Raw genomic sequence first — 20,579 nt, forward strand, 5'->3', positions numbered from 1 at the left:
CTGGGAACCATTAATAAAGTGAATAATGTTTGGTCAAAGAATTTAAGTAATGATGAAGTTCCATCATAAATCATGTCCCTGGTCATGAATATGGTCATTAACAAAGGTTTCACCTACAGTTACTGGCACAGAAATTACTTTTGAGGAGCAGAATCAATGGTCTTACAGATAAACGTTAGGTCATGAATGGAGTACAAATGCATGAGGATGGGAGAGATTATTTGTTTCTACTCTGCTTACTTGCTTTTGTTCTAGACTTCTTAATTTCAGTTTGAGTTTGATCCTAGTCAAAATCCATCCATATAAATCAGGCTATAATCTTAGCCTTTACCATATATAATCTGCATTCCTGTTCTTCTGAATAATCAGTCTTGTTTTACCTGAATTTTGGTATGCTTGATGGTAACCTTCACATAATCCTGAAGATCCTGAATGGTTAAGTTTCCAATACTGCATGCCACCACAAAACTGGTCAAATTGGCAGGATTTTCTGCATCCTTCAAAAGATTAAAAAAAATATAGTAAGTGCTTACATGGCACATAACATAAAAGCCAGAGTACACAGTTTAATTTTTGCAGCATGCCAGAATAAGTAAGTTGTCAGCATTTCTGTACTTTTGATCACACAATATAAGAACATTATGTTTATAAAATCAAATTATGGGTTATCCTCATGGAAGCTTCCCTATTTTCCTTGTAGCCATAAACGTGCATAGGTGCAATTATAGAGACAGGTTAGAAGGCAAACAAAACTATAACTCAAACAGTGTGGCAGATAACAACCCACGATATGATTAGCTCATTTTCCTAAACAAGCATGAACAAGCTTGCTTATCTTATTGTTGACACTGTCGTTTAGTAAATGCAAAGTTTTTAGAGAATAACCTGTTTTCTGCATATAGTTGTTAAATCGACCTCCATCTTAAAATGAATGACTGTGAAGTAGTAAACAAATTCAAAGCAATGTTGCATACCGAAGGAGACAGCATTTTCTTGTGAGATCTTATTTGATAGAAATTTAAATAGAATTCTGACATTACCACTGACCAGTAGGATTTTCAAGCTGAAGCTCACAATTTTCCAGAAGAGAAGGTTTCCTTGGAAACTAATTATTTATTGAAATGGAAGTGCATTGGCAATGTTATTTTCTTTTGATAGGCTTCTATTGAAACCTGCCTATTTAGATGCCTGGTTGGGAAGCTTGGTCACTGCCTGTGGCAGATATTAGGTCAAACGAAGTCTTCTATTGCCACTCACTTTGTCTCCCAAAATCTGGTCTGCCAAACTCCTGAACCCTTGATTCCTTCCATTTAGGAGTTTTGTTAACATAATAAGACTTTAGGTTTCAGCTCAGCACTGGGCTTGTGAGATCCCACCACTCATGAGAGACACAATAGCTTCCCTTATTAAGTGCATATTATCCCGAGCAGAGCATTTTATTTCTTAAGAACCATATCCAAGAATTTTCAGACACAGTATTTCAGATTATACTGGAGTTTTGTGGCAAAATTTCCTAAAACCTTAAAAACTGATGGGGAAAGAAAATGCAAATTTCTAGATAGTTCTTGTTTATTCAGACAAGAAAAAGTCTCTTGGCTGCCACCTAAATTTAAACATCTGACAGTCTATGAAAGTCCTTGGACATATTTCCACAGATTTCAGTGGATTCTAAGAAAAATGTGACACTGGTCTCTTTAGGGAAGGTAATTTAATATATTCTTATGTGTACATTAAAGTAGAATACAGATTACTGCTTATTCAGCCATAAGGCTGTGTTCAGCTGAAGCTCAACAGTTCAGGCATAGATGTTTACACTGAACACACCTGCCTTTGGTGAGGTAAATCCGACCCTGAACAGCTTTTATATAGTCCTCTAAGTAATGGAACTATTTTTAATGAATTACATGACTAGACTTACTAGAATTCTCTCAGTTGTAATAAAATAACCCACCACCTCCAGTGCTGCAAAGTATAGTCCACTGTTACCTTGAATACTTTTAAGTAATACAGCTAATAGCATTCAGAAATTTGTAATTGCATGTGGAAGAAATATGAAATGCAATAAAAATGAAGTACTCATATTAATGGATAATGTTATTTGGTTTGAGATGGCATGTAGATCAGTTCATTTGTAGGCCTTTTTTTAATCCTGTTTTACTTTAACTTCCTTTATTTGTAGACTTCCTAAAAATGTGAGGATCATATATTTTTAATTCATTGTGTTAAATACATCACCCATGAAGTGTTTGAAAAACACACAAAAAATGAAAGGCATTTTAGTTGGAAATTAAGGTGCAATTTTTATGGTTTTTGTTTCTCAATGTCTTATTAAGTATCACTTAGAAACGCATTCTAGCACCATTAAGGGACACATTCTGACTTCATATGATTTTATGCCATTATGGCCAGCCTCCATCTGTATTCTTCTGGGTTTTTTTAAATTAAAGATATCCATCCTGTTTTTGTCAAAAGCAGGCTTAAAATGAATACAATTTAAAATAAAAATACTTTGGGGTGTATTTCAGAAGGCAACTGTGGGTCATGGGTATTTTCTTGCCTGGATTATCTGAAGAATCTGGATACACTGCCAATAAAAATGATAATATGGGGACAATACAATACTACGGAGTTCTGCGGATGCACAAGAGTCAAAGGTCACTTGAAATACTGATGGGAAAACAAACTCAACTCTTCTGAGACACATTCTACAGCTCACCATGGAACAATGTTTCCTTTTTAATTAACTCTCAGGTTTTTTTGGTTTGGTTTTTCTTTTTTCCAAATAAGTGTGGTTTTGGTTTTCTTTTTCCAAGCTGCAAACTCTTCCTAATATTTTTGGCACCTACCATGCAGGCACTATTTACAATTACCATTTGATAAGACCCAAAAAGTAAAACATCAAATCTACCTGAGCATGTTTAGGTCTCAGGTAAAAGTGTGGTTATCCTTGTTCCTATTAAAATACAGTATGTTTATGAGAACACAGGTATGAAAAGAATGGTGTATATGTATGAGCAAAAGTTCTCTGGCTGCTAACCATCAGCTCAGGGTTTCCAACTGAATATAAAGCAGTCAGCTGAATCTGACTGCTAACCATCTCCTAAAAGGAAAGGAGAGTTCTTGGCAGTGTTATATGCCAAATTCCCTCCTGATAGAAAAGAACCTGGCTCCACTGAACATCAAGGACTTATATTAATGCATTTGTAACAGAAGTTAAAGGCTTTTTAAAAGGCTCTTGGTGCTTTCCTCTGATTTTAAGCAGTTGGGATACAGTTTTCCATAGATTACCCTGAGAAAAGCTTTATTCTACATATGAGAGGAATTTGCAGTTAAACCATTGACTTCAACTCAACTAGGGCACTTCAACTATTTTGCTGCTCTGAACATAAGACTGTCTTTAGTGCCTACATTTGCTGTCATTTTCTCATTCCCGTAACTCATGAAGCACTGTGAAATGATTACACTGCAGGAAACTTTTAGCAGCTGGCTTTGATTCACCCTACCTGAAATGACTTCATGCACATTAATGCTTACCTGAAAAAGACCATTTTTATTGAAGAAAGTAAACTGAGCCCTGGATATAACTTCAAACTCATCTTGACTTAAATTCTTCAGTAAACTTGGTGGCAGAACAACAGAGGCGATGGCACTTGTCTGATCCTTGTCAAAATCTATCTGTTAAATAAAAACAACAGGAGAACATGTTCAAACAATAAAGAAACATCTGTTGTCCACTACTGGGTTCACACTCTTAAACAGAAATATCTAGATAAGGGACTAGAACAAATCAACACTAAAATGACTTGTGTAAGAGTTGAGGTAATAAATAAATTTTTTAAAGGGCTGGAGAGGTTTCCCACTTTTCCAGCATGAGATCAGCCCTCTGCTACAAAAAGATGTTGGATAAAACCAACAAAGAAACAAACTCTTCCACTGCTATAATGATGATTTAGAAATAATGAGATGGTAATTACGACAGTCATAACCATTTTCAGTAACATTCAAGATACTTCTCCTCATAGCAAACAATGTTGAGAACTAAAAAATGTGCTCTGAATCTTTCTTTGTTACATTGTATTGGTTGGCTTGATCTGCACATCTGAAATAATTCTCTTATGAGCATTTATAGTTTCTCTGTTATGGAAAGGAGATTTAAAAAATATTAGAGTCACTTCTCCATATTTATTGTTATGTAGCACAAAAAAAGACACTTTTTGACATCATATAAATTTAATCTTTACTGGCAATGCATCAGAAACCAAAAATACCTCTGTGGCCCAGGAATGTAACAAGCGAGTAGAAAATAAAAGAGAATGCAACCTTGCATAGTATTAGCAATTCCATGACCAATCAATTCCCCACCATGGCCTATTCAAGGTGTGCCACCATATGCATTGAAGGAAGGGGAGCAAGCCAGCTCACAGTGGCTCTATAGTAGAACACTTAAAAATTTTACTGTGAGATATGGAAACTCCCACTGCTGACTTCCCCAGAGGCACCTTGGTCATGTATTTATGTCTCTCATGGACAACTGTGTAATTCTAAAAGCACCATTAGCTAATAGAAAGTTAAAATCATAGGCTATTGACAGATTATTCACCCTTGGAAATCAGTAAGAAGCAGCTCATATACATCTCCTGACAGGGATAAAAGTAGTTCAAAACCAGGTTTTCAGAAGTTGATTCTGCCACAGTAAACAAAAAGTGGGTATGTGATAAAGGTGTCTCATTAGGCATTGCCTGCAAATAGAGTAGAAGAGGCTTCTCCGAAGAGGCATGGATATATTACAGGAACAATTTAATAATATGAATCACCGAAACCCAACTTAGTCACAGGTTTGGCAAGAGACATAAAGACACAGGGAACTGAAACAGAATCTTTCCAAATTGCCATGGATAAATTTACTTGGTATCTACTTTAAGAAAAAAATTCAAAAAAAAAAAAAAAAAAAAAAATCTGGAAACATTCTGACATACAGCTTGAAGAGTTTAATGTTCCCTGATGAGCCTAGGACAGATCATCACATCATTGGTGAAAAGCCTGGGCTTTCACAAGGGAATGTCCCTTCAGCAGGGATAGCAAGTCTCTTTCTGACAGGCATGGAAAATATAAATCGTGCCCACAGCTGCCGCAACTTTTCTGGTAGGAAGGATGCTAAGAATTCTCAATCAGCTGTTGGAAATGTGAAAGTCTGAGAAGACGCTCATGTTCCAATAGGAACACTATAAATAATTTGACAGAGTTTGGGTTTTATGATTATTTAGACAGTGCTGTATTAAATGATTCCAGGACTAGAAAATTCCTGGATGTCCTCAAGCCACAGATGGTAATTCCTGTTATACGTCTGATCATCCAAAACCTGGCTTTAGAATTTTCCTTTCCTCTTTCCATAAATAAAGGATGAAATCTGCAGGAGAAACATTCCTTTGATAACAAAGAACTATTCAGCTTTACAAACAGCTATTGAGCTTCATTAACATGAGAGCTAAACAAAAGTAGATTTACAATCACCAAAAATTTCTGATAAAACTGATTCAAAGAAATTTTAACTAAAATATTTAGGAATATAAATATGTGAAAACAAAATTACATTAAATCTATTTTTATCTATTTAAACAAGCATTTGAGTTTTGATCCAAAATCTATATACATGCACAAGTCCTAAAGCTTACTATATTACTACTACTTCTTCTAGAAAGTAGACATTTTCTGTCTTCTTGTTCTGATTTTTACAGTATACTGTATCTTATAAAATGGTCAGACATTTATTAGGATTTTTGTATTGCCAGTTTGGAACAGGAATTAATTTCCATACAATACTTATACTCTAGTGATTAGTCTTTAACTGTTTTTATAATGCCATATTTTGTTGAATTCAGTTTTAGTTCCTCTGGCCCAAATGACAGCAGATTTTTTCTTTTTCTGTGTAATATTTCCTGTGTGTTTCTCCAAGTAAGACTCACTGTACTTGAATGGTGAAACACCCAGGAAACTGAGATTACATTACCTCTGTCACAGACTTCCTATTTAACTGAAAAAAATTAAATTCCACTGCATTTTTAAAAACATTTAGGTGCCTTTAGATGCAGACAGGCATGTAGTGAAATTTATGCATTTTTGGCCCCTTATTACAACTGATTTCAGAAGAACCTTTGGAAAATCCTATAGGTGCTCATGTGAATCTTGAACAGTGTTTCAAACTTTTAGATATCTGGTTTTTTTTCTATTTGTGGGAAAAAAAGCAAAGAAAAAATATTTTTGAGGTGATGATAAAAAAATCTTGCTTATAGTATTCTGTCTAGATACTGTAGCACTGGAGGCTTTCCTAAATTTTGTGTGATCTCTATTTTATATTTAATGTCTAGGCTGGCCAAGCTCCACATGAATGACTTGAACTGCCTCAGATATCTTAAATGGTACAAGCCAATCAGCCTATGTATGGACAACTGGATTAGACTTAGGTTTCTTTTAGCACTAAATGTTTAAACTGTACTGGAATGTTGAAGAACTATTGTATCTGCAGAAATCTATACGCAGATACCTATATCTAGGTATCTTATTTTAAAGCTAAAGACATAAAATGAGTTGTTAGATATTGTACAGTGGTCAGTACTGCAGACTGTTAAAGGTTAATTTCTTTTTTCACTTTCCACAAAAGTAAAAAAGGGTCAAGCGTGTTTGGGATTTATAAGCCAAATTACTTTTTATCTGCATGGAATGTGAGTTTATCTGTGTTTCCTGTCACTCAAGGAAATAGTACATTAATCTGTTATCTGTTTGGATGATTGTAGGAAAAAGGAAATAGAAAGTAGGGGGAGAACAACTTAGGAGTTGTAAGTGGATTTACAGGAACTACAGTAAACATATTGAAACACCAGGCACATTTCATGTTCAAATACAACTGCTTGTTCTGTACCTGGAAATCAGATGCATTATTCTGTGGACTGACACTGAAAGAGCCACCTTTGAATGAAGTTGAATTTATAGAAGACACTCCAAGTGCGAGATTTCGTGTTGAAATACTCATGGACGGTCCAGCAAAATGAATCTTTAAAGCCAAGGCATCAATAGTTTTTAGAGCTCTAAAAACAGAAATAAAAGTTACTTCAAAAATTGAATACAGAAAAAATCCCCACCTATGCTCTGCATGGTCCTCATATCACAAGATGATCCTCTTGTTACTATGTTCCTATCACCTGTCTGTGCATGCACAAGGAGACCCTTAGACTGTAAATTTATGTATCTCTCTTGAAAACAAAAGCTTTTGACTGGCAGAAACTGCGTGACTACATGTCACTGGTCCTGAAATAATTTCCAACAATACTTTTATCTATGCTGTGTCATATATCAGAAGACTTCTTTTCCATACAAATACTTTGTCATGCACACTAAAGGAAGAAATATTTGTGTATCTATTTTGGAAAATTCTTTTTGATGGGAATTAGAAAACATTGATTTTCAGGTTTTTTTTATACATGGAAGGATAAATCCTTACAGCCTAGCAGTTTGCTCTCAAAAGCTTTTCTCAAATGCAGAAATACTTACTCTGAAGATGAGGCTGCCAATACACTGTCTGAACTGGTCAGAATATTGGAAAAAATTGTCACCACGGTAGAACCCAGAGATTCATCGATTTCTTCGTCATTCACAATTTTTTTGAGCTTCTGCACAACATCATTTACTTTGTCTGAGGTCAGCTGCTGTCCCTCACCAGTGAGATTCAGAAGCTGATTGGCGATATCTGCTGCATTTTCTGTGAGCATGCAGAATCGAGCAAAAAGAGAAAATAATGCATTACAATCCTGAAGCAATCCAGAAATACAAATTTTTATCAGCACTCTTGAAAACTAGACTATGTTCTATGGTACTTGTAGTGAACATAGGATTTCATCATTTTGTCAAATTTATAATTTTTTTAGAAAAGTATATAGGACCTGCTGGTTATATACTGTCCTCATTCACTGTGCCTTTCTTTTTTTTTTAATTTGAGTTTGTAAATCAGAATTATTATAGACAGGGGTGACTGAATGAAAAAGAGAGGAATAAAATGTGTATTATCTCTCATTTTTTCTCCTGATGCTATACTTTTTTTTTCACAGGGGAAGAAAAGGGACCATAACATTGTCGTCTTGTTATTTTATTACTCTTTCACAGAATGACATCAGGGATTATTTTAGAAACAGAAAATAAATCTGAAAATATCTGATTGTAAGTTCAGTGAAGAGAGCAGGAGTCTTTCCCCTGGCAGGCATTTGGACTATTTAAAAATTTGTCCTAACTTGAATATCAAATAGAGGTAAGATACCACCTTCTGGTACTCTTGATTAAATTGCCTGAAGAGTTTGATTTAATTTAGTGACTGGTATCCAGAGTTTTTAGTGGGTGAGCTGAATTGAACTGGGGTGCACTTTCCCAGAGTTTATTTACTTTGCACTGATTTTTTCTTAGAATTATTTTTAAACAACTTAGCATAAAGAGAAAATATATCCTTGCAAAGACCAACATTAATATACCCACCTGTGCAATTTCTAAGATCAGGCTGGCCCCAGTATGATGTATAATTCTGCAGACCCAAATAGCTAAAGAGGAAAAATGACAAAATTCCCATTAAATATAGTAACAAAATTATATAAATATTTCATTATTCTTATGTAGTTGGTCCATAATTGCCATAACTCTTATAAGGTGGTCCACCCACATTCTTATGTTGGTGGTCCACAGTGGTCCACTTTTCTCAATTCCCAGTATTCCTAGCAACATGGCCCATAGTGAAACACAATATGTATATTTGACAGTGAAAGTATATGCTTGATTAAATGATAGTGCTGAGCGAAACCCCAGTTCTTCAATGGAAATTCTGGCCTTGTATTTCAGGGAGACCCAAATATTGACAAAAACTATTATGGCCCTATTATGGCTTAGTCAGATGCTGTTTCTATAATTTCTCCTTGGTATAAATGGCTTTGATCCAGTCAACAGCAAGTCATTATGCCTCTCATAAGAACATGCACAGGAGCCATATGAAGGTATACATTTATTCCACCAATGAAAACTAGGGTAGGTCACTATTGGATGCAGGTCCAAAGTGAGGGGCAGATATGAAAATTCCTTTTTCTTTCCCCCTAAGCTTTACCACAGCAAAACACAGAATCACTGATTGGGTTGGTTAGAAGGGACCACAGTGGATCATGTGGTCCAACCTTCCAAGCAAACAGGGTCATCCTAGAGCACAGGGCACAGGATTGATTCCAGAGGGTTCTTGAGTAACTCCAGTGAGGGAGACTCCAGAGCCTCTCTGGGCAGTCTATCCCAGTGCTTGGTAACCTACACAGTAAATAAGATGTTCTTCACATTCAGGTGGAACTTCCTGTGCATCAGTTTCTGCTCAGTGCCTGTTGTCCTATTGCTTGACACTACTTGGAGGAGCCTGGCTCCATCCTCTTGACACCCTCCCTTCAGATGCTCACAGACATTGATGAGGACCCCTCAGTCGTCTCTTCTCAAGGCTGAACAGGCCCAGCTCCCTCGGCCTTTCCTTGTAAGGGAGATGCTCCTGTCCCTGAATCATATTTGTCACCCCGTAAAAATGGCTCCAAAATTTAACACAGTTTTCCCCTCAGTTTTTCTTTAAAGACAGTCATGTTGTCACAGCATGGAAGAAGGCAAGATGGTAAATGGGAAAAAAATATCCCTTTACTCAGAACATAATAAAATAACATTATGCCTCAGCTTATCACTTTTATTATAACATCACAGGTGATCATCTACTGTGGAATGAAGATGACTAGCAGAAACTGTTAGAAGAGCTTCCTCTTCTCTCCAAACCAATCCCACCAGTGTTCCATGTTGGCAAAAGCTAGTGGAGGCAGAGGCAAGGAAGGCACAGCACAGGGCAGAACACAGAAATGTGGTGGGTGGGGTTTTTTTTGTTTGTTTGTTTTTATGTGCTGTACACAATCAGTGGTATAGTGTAGACCACAAATGAATATAAAGATAAGCAATACTGGGACAGCAAAGGCCAGAAACCTTAATTTTTAATGATTCTGAGGCTCTGACATAAAAACAATTTGATTTCTGTACCCTTGTACAAGATTAGGAGGCTGAGGAAGTGAGTAATTTAAATATAATGCGGGTTGCTTTCCTGTTTGGCACTGAACCTCAAAGCTGATTCATATCCATGTTGCCATACTGTTCGGAAAAAGTAAAATATCTGGTCTTCTCAGAACATGTTCCAGATGCAACATGGGTGGATAAGACTAATATATTGCATTTAATGTTAATAATCCTAAATAGTGAAGGAATTAATTAATATTGCATCATCATAACCATGTTTAAGGCATTCAAAGGAGATCAAAGCTTTAATGTTTTGGTAATATATAAATAGAAGTAATAATATCCCCATTTTACAAATGGGAAATGGAGATACAGAGTCAAAGTCTTGTAGATGTTTGCAAAAAAACCCCTATATCAGGGAAGATCTCTTAAACCTTAAAAACTCAAGTTCAAATCTTTGAGCATAAGATTATCCCCATCTTCTATTATGACTAACTAGTGGCAAAATATTTGTTTCACGATTTCTTTTACTTTTCCCCTAATGAGATGAGGTGTTTTGGATTAAACCAAATATATATCTGATCTTCACAGAATTTTATTCTAATTCTTACTCAATTCAGACAGTAGTGGTGGAGTGGTAGCAAATGTGAAGCTTTGGGTACGGTGACATAAAGGTCGTGGCCAAGTGCAAGGTCCTGCTTGTGGGTCAGGGTAATCTCAAGCACAAATAGAGGCTTGGAGGAGACTGGACTGAAAGCAGCCCTGAAGAGTAGGACTTGGGGATATTGGTTGAAGGGAAGCTTAATAAGACTTGGCAACATATGCTTGTAGCCCAGAAAGCCAACCATATCCCGGGCTGCATCAAAAGCAACGGGGCAACCAGGCTGAGGGAAGTGATTCTGCCCCTCCACTCTGCTCTCACGGGACTTCAGCTGGAGAACTGCATCCAGCTCTGGGGTCTCCAAGATAAGAAAAATGTGGAGTTGTTGGAGCAAGTCCAAAGGAGGGCCATGAAGATGATGAGAGGGCTGGAGCACCTCTCCTATAAAGAAGGTGAGGGAGTTGGTGTTCATCCTGGAGAAGAGAAGACTGGGGAGTTTCCATCACCTAAAGGGGGCTACAAGAGATCTGGACAGGGACTTTTTGCAAGGGTGTGTAGTGACAGGACAATTGCAAATGGTTTTAAACTGAAAGAGATAAGGTTTCAGTTAGATATCAGGAAGAACTGTTTTCACTTTGAAGGCAGAGAGGCACTGGCACAGGCTGTCCAGAGAGATTGTGGAAGTGTTCCAGGCCAGGATAGATAGGGCTCAACCAACGTGGTCCAGTTGGAAGTGTTGGAACTAGATGATCTTCAGGGTCCCTTCCAACCCAACTATTCTATGATTCTATTACTTGAATAAAACAGTTTCATTCTGTAAGAAGGTGTTTTTATAGTCACGTTGAACATGTATTTATTGTGAGCCCCAATATGCACCCACCTAATCTCTCACAGTATAAAAAATATCTTCCTGAAATACAATACCAGCCAATGGCAACCATTATATATAACTAAATAATAACTATACATAACCAGAAAGTTGCATCTGAAACAACTCAGCTTCTCAGCTATTTAAACACCTACCAGGTTCTTGATGCAGTCTGAATTGAGCTCCCATGGCAAAATGTGAAGTTGGTCACGGTAGGCCTGGTATCTGGCCAAAAATAATTTGGAGGGTTTTCTTCAGCTAAACACTTTTCTGTAAAAACGAGTATATTGGTGTTAATAGTAAATTTCTTCACCTAATCATCTTCCATTTCTTGTCCTCAGCTCATCAACCAGTCTACAGTACAAAATTGCAATTCAATGCACAAAATTCAAATGAAATGCTTGGTTGTTTGCAATAGAGTGGCAATAGAGAGGTGCAAAACAAGGGATCACACATGCTGGTGCTGCTCAAAGGAAAGACTTGAATGTGCATGCTGCATCTGCACTCCAGCAGCCTCCACCTCCTCCCTCCCAAATGAATGGGAAGAGGTGAGAGCTAAAAGAAGATTGATTAAGAGCAACAGCTGTCAGTAACACAAACAGCACTGAGAAGTCGGGATGAAGGGCCTTGGAGATCCAAAATGTCTCATTTTAGCTCTGGCTGTGAAGCATGTTTTGTTATCCTCAAACCACCAGAGGAACTGTCAGGAACTGTCCCAGTTTCTTTGAACCAGACAGCAAGACATTGACTAAAACAATCTGGACAACTTTGTTTCTGTTAAAAGCAGCATTTTGATCATGGCTCTCTGAGATAAGTGGAACAATGAGGCTTATAGAGACAATTCAAAATCTGAAACAGTCATGCTGTTTGGAAATGTGTGGCTATTTTAACACAGAAGATGCTTATTTATGAACGAGGAAAAGAAAAAAATTGTTGTGTGACAAAGCTGAACAGTACTTACCCACTGGATCAACATCCACAGTTTGCAGTTGATATCCTTCTTCCATGGTTCGATTGTTACTTATGAGCTTTTGTCGGATGTCTTCCTCTTCTAAATTGATGTTGTTGGTAGAATTATAAACCAGAAGAGCCAAAGCACTAAAACTGCAAAGAAAATGATCCAAATGTTTCAGTCAGAACATCAGAGGCCAAATGTGTGGAAATAAAAATATCTGAAAACCTCTGGTTTTCTGAGTATGGAACAGTGTCACCAAAGCAGTGTTGTTCATCAGCTGTAAATTAATATTTTTGTATATACAGGGCCATGACAAGAAAATGCTGTTGGGAAATTTCATCTTCTATTTACCTTTAAAGAAGCATCTCATCAAAAGAGCTAAGAAACATTTTCACAAATGTTCAGAAAATAAAACCATAGAGTTGTGAGTTCTGTATGGACCCTAATTGATTTTAAAAATCTGGTTGCTGATGGCTTAGGAACTTAAGAGCTGATTCATCTAACCTCACAAAACTTGTTAGGGTGGGACAAGTAATCCTCCAGAGGATCCACCTCTACAAATGACTGCAGAGAAAGACTAGGAGATTAACAAAGAACAAATGCCTAACATTTAAATCTCTTAATTTTTTTATGGAGTGAAAAACACCCTGACATACTTCTGAAGCTTTTAGTCATAATTAGGAAAGCTGAGTTCCTCAGATGACTAATCGAAGTTTGAGCACTAATAGCTGTTCTGTACTGCAGCCCACTGCTACTTTCTGGGCATAAGAAGTAGTTCAAAGTGCCCAAACGTCTTTCCTGTGAACAAAATAAAACAGTCCCCACCCTTGTCCAAAAACATAGCTTTTCTGGAAGGGAAATCATGAACAGCAAACCAGTTCTAGCAGGACACAGGAAATAAGACCAGAGTGGAAGGCACAGAAATTTCCTCCTGGGACAAAAGGAAATGTTGGAGATGAGAAAATATTGGTCCCCAAGAGCCTTGCTTGGCTCTGGGCTAGTAGGAGGCAAGCGACTAAAGCATGGAACATTGGATGTCCATGGGAGCCAAAATGTGGAAAAAAGGAAAAAGCAAACATGCTTTGAACATGCTCTTCATCTTAGCCTTGCCCTTGGATACCCATCAGCCTGAATAAAGACAGACCTTTGGAGTGTGTGAGCTGTTCCTGGCAGCCTGGGGAGTGGTGGCACTGCCAGCACACGTACAGTGTGCAGGGCACACACCCATCAGGGGTGCTTTCACCTGTGGCCTCCTGTGCAAGAAAGCAACACTGAGCTAAAGGGCTTGTAGTCTACAGGAAGAAGAGTAGCAGAAAAAAATCTGTAGGGGTGCTGAAGAGGGCCAGTGCAGTTTTCAGATATTCCTTCCTAGACAGGCCAGGGCTCCAACTAAAAAATCTTTCAGAAAGACATCTCCTTGATGACAGCTCAGAGTTGCACTTTCCAGATGTGCCTAATTTTCTTGACATATTCACTGTTTACTGGTAACATGTTGCTGGAGAAGAAAGATAAAAATGTGACCACCTGCAGGCTTGGCTTTCCCTTTTCCCAGTGGATGTATTTTAGCAGAGAAATTCCAGCTATCTCTGGCCAGGTCACTCCTTCCCAACTCCCAGAGATACTGAGTTCCTCCTAATATTCCTTTGGTCTCTGTGGAGTGTTTAATATGTATATGGCAAATAGCCTCCGTAGGGTGGGTATGCATTAGTGGGCTTTTGCTGTATACCTCAGATATGTTATAAGCACAAATTTATTACAGCATTTATTTTTAGCGGAGGTATGGAAATTGCCTACGGGATTGCCAATTTCTTCAGCCCTCCAGTACTTCAGCCCTGGAGTCTCCTGGCACTTAACCATCTTTCCTAAAAGATTCTGGCTTCATTCACCTATTCCCTTTACTTTAGAAGAGGAAAACTTAGTATACTGATGCCACTCCCTACCTCAGCACTCTGGCTGCAGAACAGACACTCTGAACAGTCACCGCTACTGCTTAGCTGCCTGTTTCAGGATTCCCAACTAACCAAAATGGTATTTAGTATTCATACCTATGAGGAAGCATAATGCCAACAAAATAGAAGCGATAATGATAGATGAGATAGAACTGGTTGCAGTTCTATTGAAAAATTACAGAGAAAAGGATTGATTATGAAGCACAGTTAAAGAATAATCTCTTAAAACCAATCTGTTGTTTTCTGAGAAACTCTTAGAGCACAAGTCATGTATACTGCATAACAAGAGCTCACTCCATAATATGATGAAAACAATTTCCACAAACTTTTCAGAATGACTCATGCTAGCTTCCCAGGGTAAATAAATACCTTTTAACTTGACAGCTGACGCAATATGAAGTTGAATGCTTCCTTCCACTTTTGTCACACTCAAATCGCAGAAAGAAAACATTATAATGGTGAAGAGCAAATTCTCAATATGGGAAACAGTAGGCCTGCACTCAAATAAATGGCAGTGCTGCCATGCTCTGCTGGTGTCACCGGATTTGCTACAACCAGCTTTAAATCTTTTATTGTGTGACATATAAAGGCAGAGAGATTCTCACAGCAGTAATCAATTACAAATTGCACATTATCTACAGTAACCTGTACTGCCAACATTACTGCCATTGATACAGTAAAAAAAATGGACAGTGGTGTAGGTAAATACAACAGGGATTAGTATGTTTCTCTTCTCTTTGACTGAAATGGTGACAGCTGGAGCAAGCAGAAAAGCTTGGGAAGACCAGTGTCTGTCCCACTGCGTCCTGGTCTGTTGAGCTAGGCTGGCTCAGAGAGAGGAATTTAAGAATCCGCGTCCTCATCAGAGGCACAGGAGGCGGTGGTGCAGCCTGCACGGCCGTGGCCCGGACCACAAAGCCAGCTTTCTTCTCTGGCAGTGTGACTCAGAGCTATTCCAGGACAGTGTGCCTACACACGGCTGCGGTCTCGCTGCTGCGCCCGCGAGGAGCCCCAAGGAAGGACTGACAAACCACCCAGCCCTGCAGCACAGACTGCCCTGCACCTGGAGAGATGCAGCTGGTAGTTAGCAATGCACGTTTCTCCTTGCTGTTGTACTAGGCAGGCCGAAATAATACTGAATAATCACTGTTGTTGTCAAACTGTTGTGAAACAGTTCGACAATCACTATTAATTTCTTTCAGAGTTAGTATAACTTGATTTAAAGAATATAAAGAACTATTTGTAAAGAACCTAAATACTTACAGAATCTAAATTTCCACTAAAAGTCACTGGGAATTTCAGTGCTGACTACCCTGGCATACTTTAAATAGTTTTCAAATGTCAACATTAAATTCTTTACTAATCTCATGGTTGTGTTGTCTCTGAAGATACGTGGTGATGGGTAGCTATAACTGAAGACTGGCAGCACAGGTAGCCCACAGAGTCACCTGTGAAATTTTAACTACTTCATATTAACTGGACAGACAAAAGAGAGCTGACTGTTCCATAAGTCACTCAGTGAAGATGCAACACAAAAAGCAGACAAGATGTTAGAAAACACACAGAATAAGACAGAAATAGGTATGAAAGCAGAGGGAAACTAAAAGCATTCCACAGAAGCATCTGAGTTGTGAATGATATTTTATTTGAGGTGATTTAGACTGCAATACATTAAAATGTTCAAAACAGAAGACAAAAAATAAGACTTGACATAACAGACACATTCAAAGAAATGTCAAGAATGAAGAGTTTCCTTTCTTTGGAGAAGGTGATGTTATAGTTAGAATATAAAATCTGAGACTTCATGACACAAAACTAAAAATTGCAGCTACTTTCTGGACTGCTAAAAATAAAAGTATCCTAAGTATTCCTTTTAAGTTAGTGACCATTGTAGCAGAACAATTTTGCAAGCACTGTGGTCACGCCTCGTGCCTTGGCTTGTGTCTCTGGGTCTTGCTCCTCCTTGCAGATCTGGTGTGGGAATACAAACAACTATGGCTTTTCAACAGAAAGCACTTATAATATGTGCTAATTTGGTATGAAGGCTATTCATTACTAGAGAATGTTGCAGAGTCAAACCAGAAAGGACTGGAATCCCTCACATAGAACAGCTGGTCTTTGCTGAAATGAGTTTTTGGTTACACTTGCACTATGTTCTGGAACAATGAAGAAAACCCCCATTCCCTATTCCCCAATGCACTGCTTTTCTAAAAACAGCATCTAACGATGTCAGATCTACACTAAGTGTAGTCAAAGTCAGTGGAAAGACAAAGGAAGTCATTGGAAGCTGGAAAAGGGCAGGAAGCTTCAGCAGGAGACTAAGAAGGGATCATCCTTCAGTCACTCAAAAGGAAATCCTAAACTCTTCCATCTGTGATGAAGGCTTTTTTCACAGGTCATGGACACAAGATGCCAGCAGGGCACTGTGGAGAAACCTGGGGATTTTCACTTGGTGCTCTTTTGGTTGGCTTTCAAACAGAAATATTATGTATAATGTGCATGTTATGTGGCATTTTAAAATATTTCTCAGCCCTGATAAAGGCTGTCCCTTACTACCTTCAGTAACACTGCAGTTGAAGTTGTGGGGAGCAGAGGTGGGCCAGGCCCAAGTCCTTCCTAAAACCTCACTGTTAGAAACCCTGAGAACTTCTGAAATAGGAACAGACATCATAGGTGTGTTCATTTGTAACAAGAATAGTAAAGTTATTTCATAAAAAAAAACCTTAGAGTAATCTATAAAGAATGTAAAAAGCCTAATACTTTACTTGGACTAAAAAAGCAAACTTATGCTGTTCTCTTGTCTAAAACTATTACACAATCTAATTAACATTTTATCCAAATGCATTAAACTTTCCATTAGGCAAAACAACACCCAAGAACACAGCATGCAGGAGCCTGAATATGCCTCACTGACATTGGTGGCAAAACTCCCACAGACTTCAAAAGAGTAGGAATGGCATGGGTAGTTCTGATTTCCTGCTTTGCTCTCTATTTTCATTCCCAAGACAAGGGTTTTCTGTTTAGATTCAGTAGTTTTTACGCAGATGGTTTTTAATCTGGATGAGATGTTTAACAGCACTAACATTAATGTTGTTTCCCATAGAAGGAGAAACCCAACACTGGAAATAGGCCAAAATTATGACAATCAAGCAGTGGAAGTTGGAACAAGCATAAACTTATTGTATGTTAAGTGGAGAAAAATTCATAAATTAATTGGGGTTTCAAAGGTTGTGCAAAAATAATGGGGACAAAGAAATAGCCATATCCATAGCCCATGGTGAACTCTTGTCTATTTTGAATAGCTGCCCTTTCATTAAGAGACGGAAACAGTACAACCAGAGGAAAAATTGAACACTGACATGAAGTCAAACCTAGCTTCGATAAAATTCTGTCTATTGAAGTAGTTAATAATCTACCAAAGCATTAACTTGATATATACTGCCATCATCCAGAGATGTCACAGTATTAAAAGCTGATAATAATAGGCACTTTTGGACTTGGCACTCTGTCTCTTATCACTGCTCCATAAAGCATGGTGTATTTTGGATTTCTGCAGCTCATACAATACAGCAACCAAAGAGCAACAATCCACTTCAACAATTTTGTTTTGTTTTGCTCTCCTCCAGAATGCAGTAGTTTAAAATATTTCTTTGGAAAACACCTATTTTTGATGTGACAAAAAAAGCCAGCTTCCTACCTCCCACTTACAGCTACTATTTCTTCTCTGAATCGGTCTGTTTAACGATTCTTCCTCTTTCACATGCAAGAAGACTAGGTGGGGACAGTGACAGCTGAAGATCCTTGATGAAGAAGCAGTGTGGTAAATAAGGGTGGAGCAAAGCAAAATGCGTAGAACAGGCTGGGGGATGTTTTGTTGGGTTTTGGGGTTTTTTAAACTGCCGTATAAAATACTAATCCAAAAGGAATGCAAAAAATATGTGATCTAAATTACAAGAAAGAATTCATGTAAAGAGAGGAAAAACCTTCTCAAAGAACAATTTTAAGAACTATCATATTACCTTGGAAATAAGAAATCTTATTTCAAAGGTCTTGTTAAAAAGATCAAAGATCTTGTAGAAAATTCAGAAAAGAGAAATAAGGCTTAGTGAGTTAAGAATTAAGACTAATATGTTCACTTCTCTAAAAGATAAAGTCAAGGGCATGATACTTCTGTGTTAAGTCTTAAATTTTAACTGTGGATTTACTTGAATTTCTCTTTAGATGAACATGAAGGTAAACAGAATAAGAAGGACTTAAGGGAAATAGTAAAATGTCTAAGTCTGCAACACTTATCCTTGACTATCCAAAATGATAAAATAAGAAAATATTTGGGCAACTTTTCACAGAAACAATTTATAGGAACATTAAATTAATAGTAACTGCATGAAATCACACTGTGAGCAACTTACATTAATTCAGTCACAAAATTTTAGTGAATCACCTAGGCAGTCAGGAATTACTACTACTTCCACCAGGTTTTTAGATTTTCCAACCTCTAGACTGCTAATTTTTTATACTCTCAAGCGTTACCCTAGCGTCTTGTAGGATTTCCTAAGAATCCTATCCAGGAAAAGTCCAAGGAAGTCTAACAAAGAATCTTGACAACAATTAACTGGAAGCAGTAGGAAAAAAGGTTTGCTTGCATTACCCCATCTGGATTTCTAGGTTGAACAGGATCTTGAATCTTGACTTGTCTTGTTGTTTTGTTTTATTTTCTAAGAAAACATTCACAGCATGACACTCCTGATTATTTGGAGAACATTAAAAGTTGGTGTAACATGACCAGCATTTATACTAAATTATTCAGAATGATGAAAAAATGCCATTTGACCTCGACAAAAACCGCAATAGAATCCTCAAGAAGACTAGCTTCTCATTAGACCAGGTCTCCCTTGAGAAATGACATATTATGAACATGTAATTCCATTGCCTCTGAAATTACATATAATGAACCATAGGGATAGAGATGGGGTTACTTCCCCTAAAGAGTAATACATTATGAGAAGTAATTTAGTGGCACATTCACTGTATGTCAAAAAGGGAGGGAAAGGAAACAGAAGGGAAAGGGAAATTACTGAAATAGTTTCTGTCCCTTCAACTTTTTTTTTTTTTTGAGTAGGCTATGGAGAAGAGAAAAGAACCAGAGGGCAGAATGCTGGGAAGGTGAGACAAGAAGAAATCAGGTGTTCAGCTCAGCTGCTAGATGCATAAAAAGATACAGGAATAAGGATGGTGAAAGCTTTACATTTCTCTGCAGTCTTGGATAGTTGGTAAGACCCGAGATGCGGTCTCCACTTGAAAGGCCTTGCTAGTATAACCATATCATTTAGAAGTGTGAAAAAAAATCCTACCCACATCACTACACGCTACTGTAAATGTAGGTCAAGCAGCAAAATAGCCCATTCAGAGACTGGGCTTACAGTGTACCAGTTAAAAGGTTTTGCCAATAAATGCTGTCTTTCTGCTGTGGTTGTGTGGGAAGGAGATACCACCTTTCTACAGATCTTTTCATGTCTCGGCAAACTCTTGAAAACTGGAAGCACCACTAACTACTTCCTGATGATAAATCAGGAATATTGGGCTATCTCTGATGTTAAAAAGCCCAACTTTTACTGCCATTATCATGGCAGTTCTCAAGAGTCAGCAATCAAAAGTCTTTTCTTAACAGGACTTTTGCCTACACTGCAAAACAGATGCATCCCATACCCACTTATTGCCCCATCCTCACAAGACTAATTATGTTTTGGTTTCCTCTCCTTAATTTGGTCCTAAGATTCCCTCCCTCCCCAGACATCCCTCAGGAATCAGCCTGCTGCTTTCAAAGAAGCCCATGGAGGCCAGATTTTCAGTGGGGGTGACCCATCTAAGTTTCTCTGGCGGCCTTTGAGGTTGTTCCAACTCCAGCGCCTCCAAGCCTAGCAGAAGTCAGGAAATGAGAGCATATGGTAAATAGTTTAACTCACACTCTTTTAGCTTTCAATTCTAGCATGACTTTTCAGTGTTTTCCATCTAGTAAGATGTCTATTAACTCAAGAGTGTCTGGTTCAAGAGAACAAATGCAGAGACAGTGGACAGATATCAGTGTTCCAAAGCTTGTTGCTAAAGAAAGCTGGGTGTGTTACACAACCTAAATAATATCCTATATCTACTCAG

General features: G+C 37.9%; 1 protein-coding gene across 6 annotated transcripts in view; it reads right to left on the reverse strand.

Annotated features, from left to right (window-relative positions):
* The window catches only part of ADGRG6 (adhesion G protein-coupled receptor G6), a 109,283-nt gene that overhangs the window by 23,269 nt on the left and 65,435 nt on the right, over positions 1–20,579 (reverse strand). For all 6 annotated transcript variants that reach the window (XM_063390252.1, XM_063390246.1, XM_063390248.1 and 3 more), the window contains 7 exons: positions 12,484–12,626; positions 11,678–11,792; positions 8,518–8,579; positions 7,546–7,753; positions 6,917–7,082; positions 3,535–3,675; positions 381–497 (listed from right to left, as the gene is read on the reverse strand). In XM_063390252.1, the coding sequence (XP_063246322.1) occupies positions 381–497; positions 3,535–3,675; positions 6,917–7,082; positions 7,546–7,753; positions 8,518–8,579; positions 11,678–11,792; positions 12,484–12,626 (952 nt within the window). The remainder of the gene's footprint in view (positions 1–380; positions 498–3,534; positions 3,676–6,916; positions 7,083–7,545; positions 7,754–8,517; positions 8,580–11,677; positions 11,793–12,483; positions 12,627–20,579) is intronic.

Source organism: Prinia subflava, chromosome 2 (assembly GCF_021018805.1).
Source record: "Prinia subflava isolate CZ2003 ecotype Zambia chromosome 2, Cam_Psub_1.2, whole genome shotgun sequence".
In the NCBI taxonomy this organism is placed as follows: domain Eukaryota; kingdom Metazoa; phylum Chordata; class Aves; order Passeriformes; family Cisticolidae; genus Prinia; species Prinia subflava.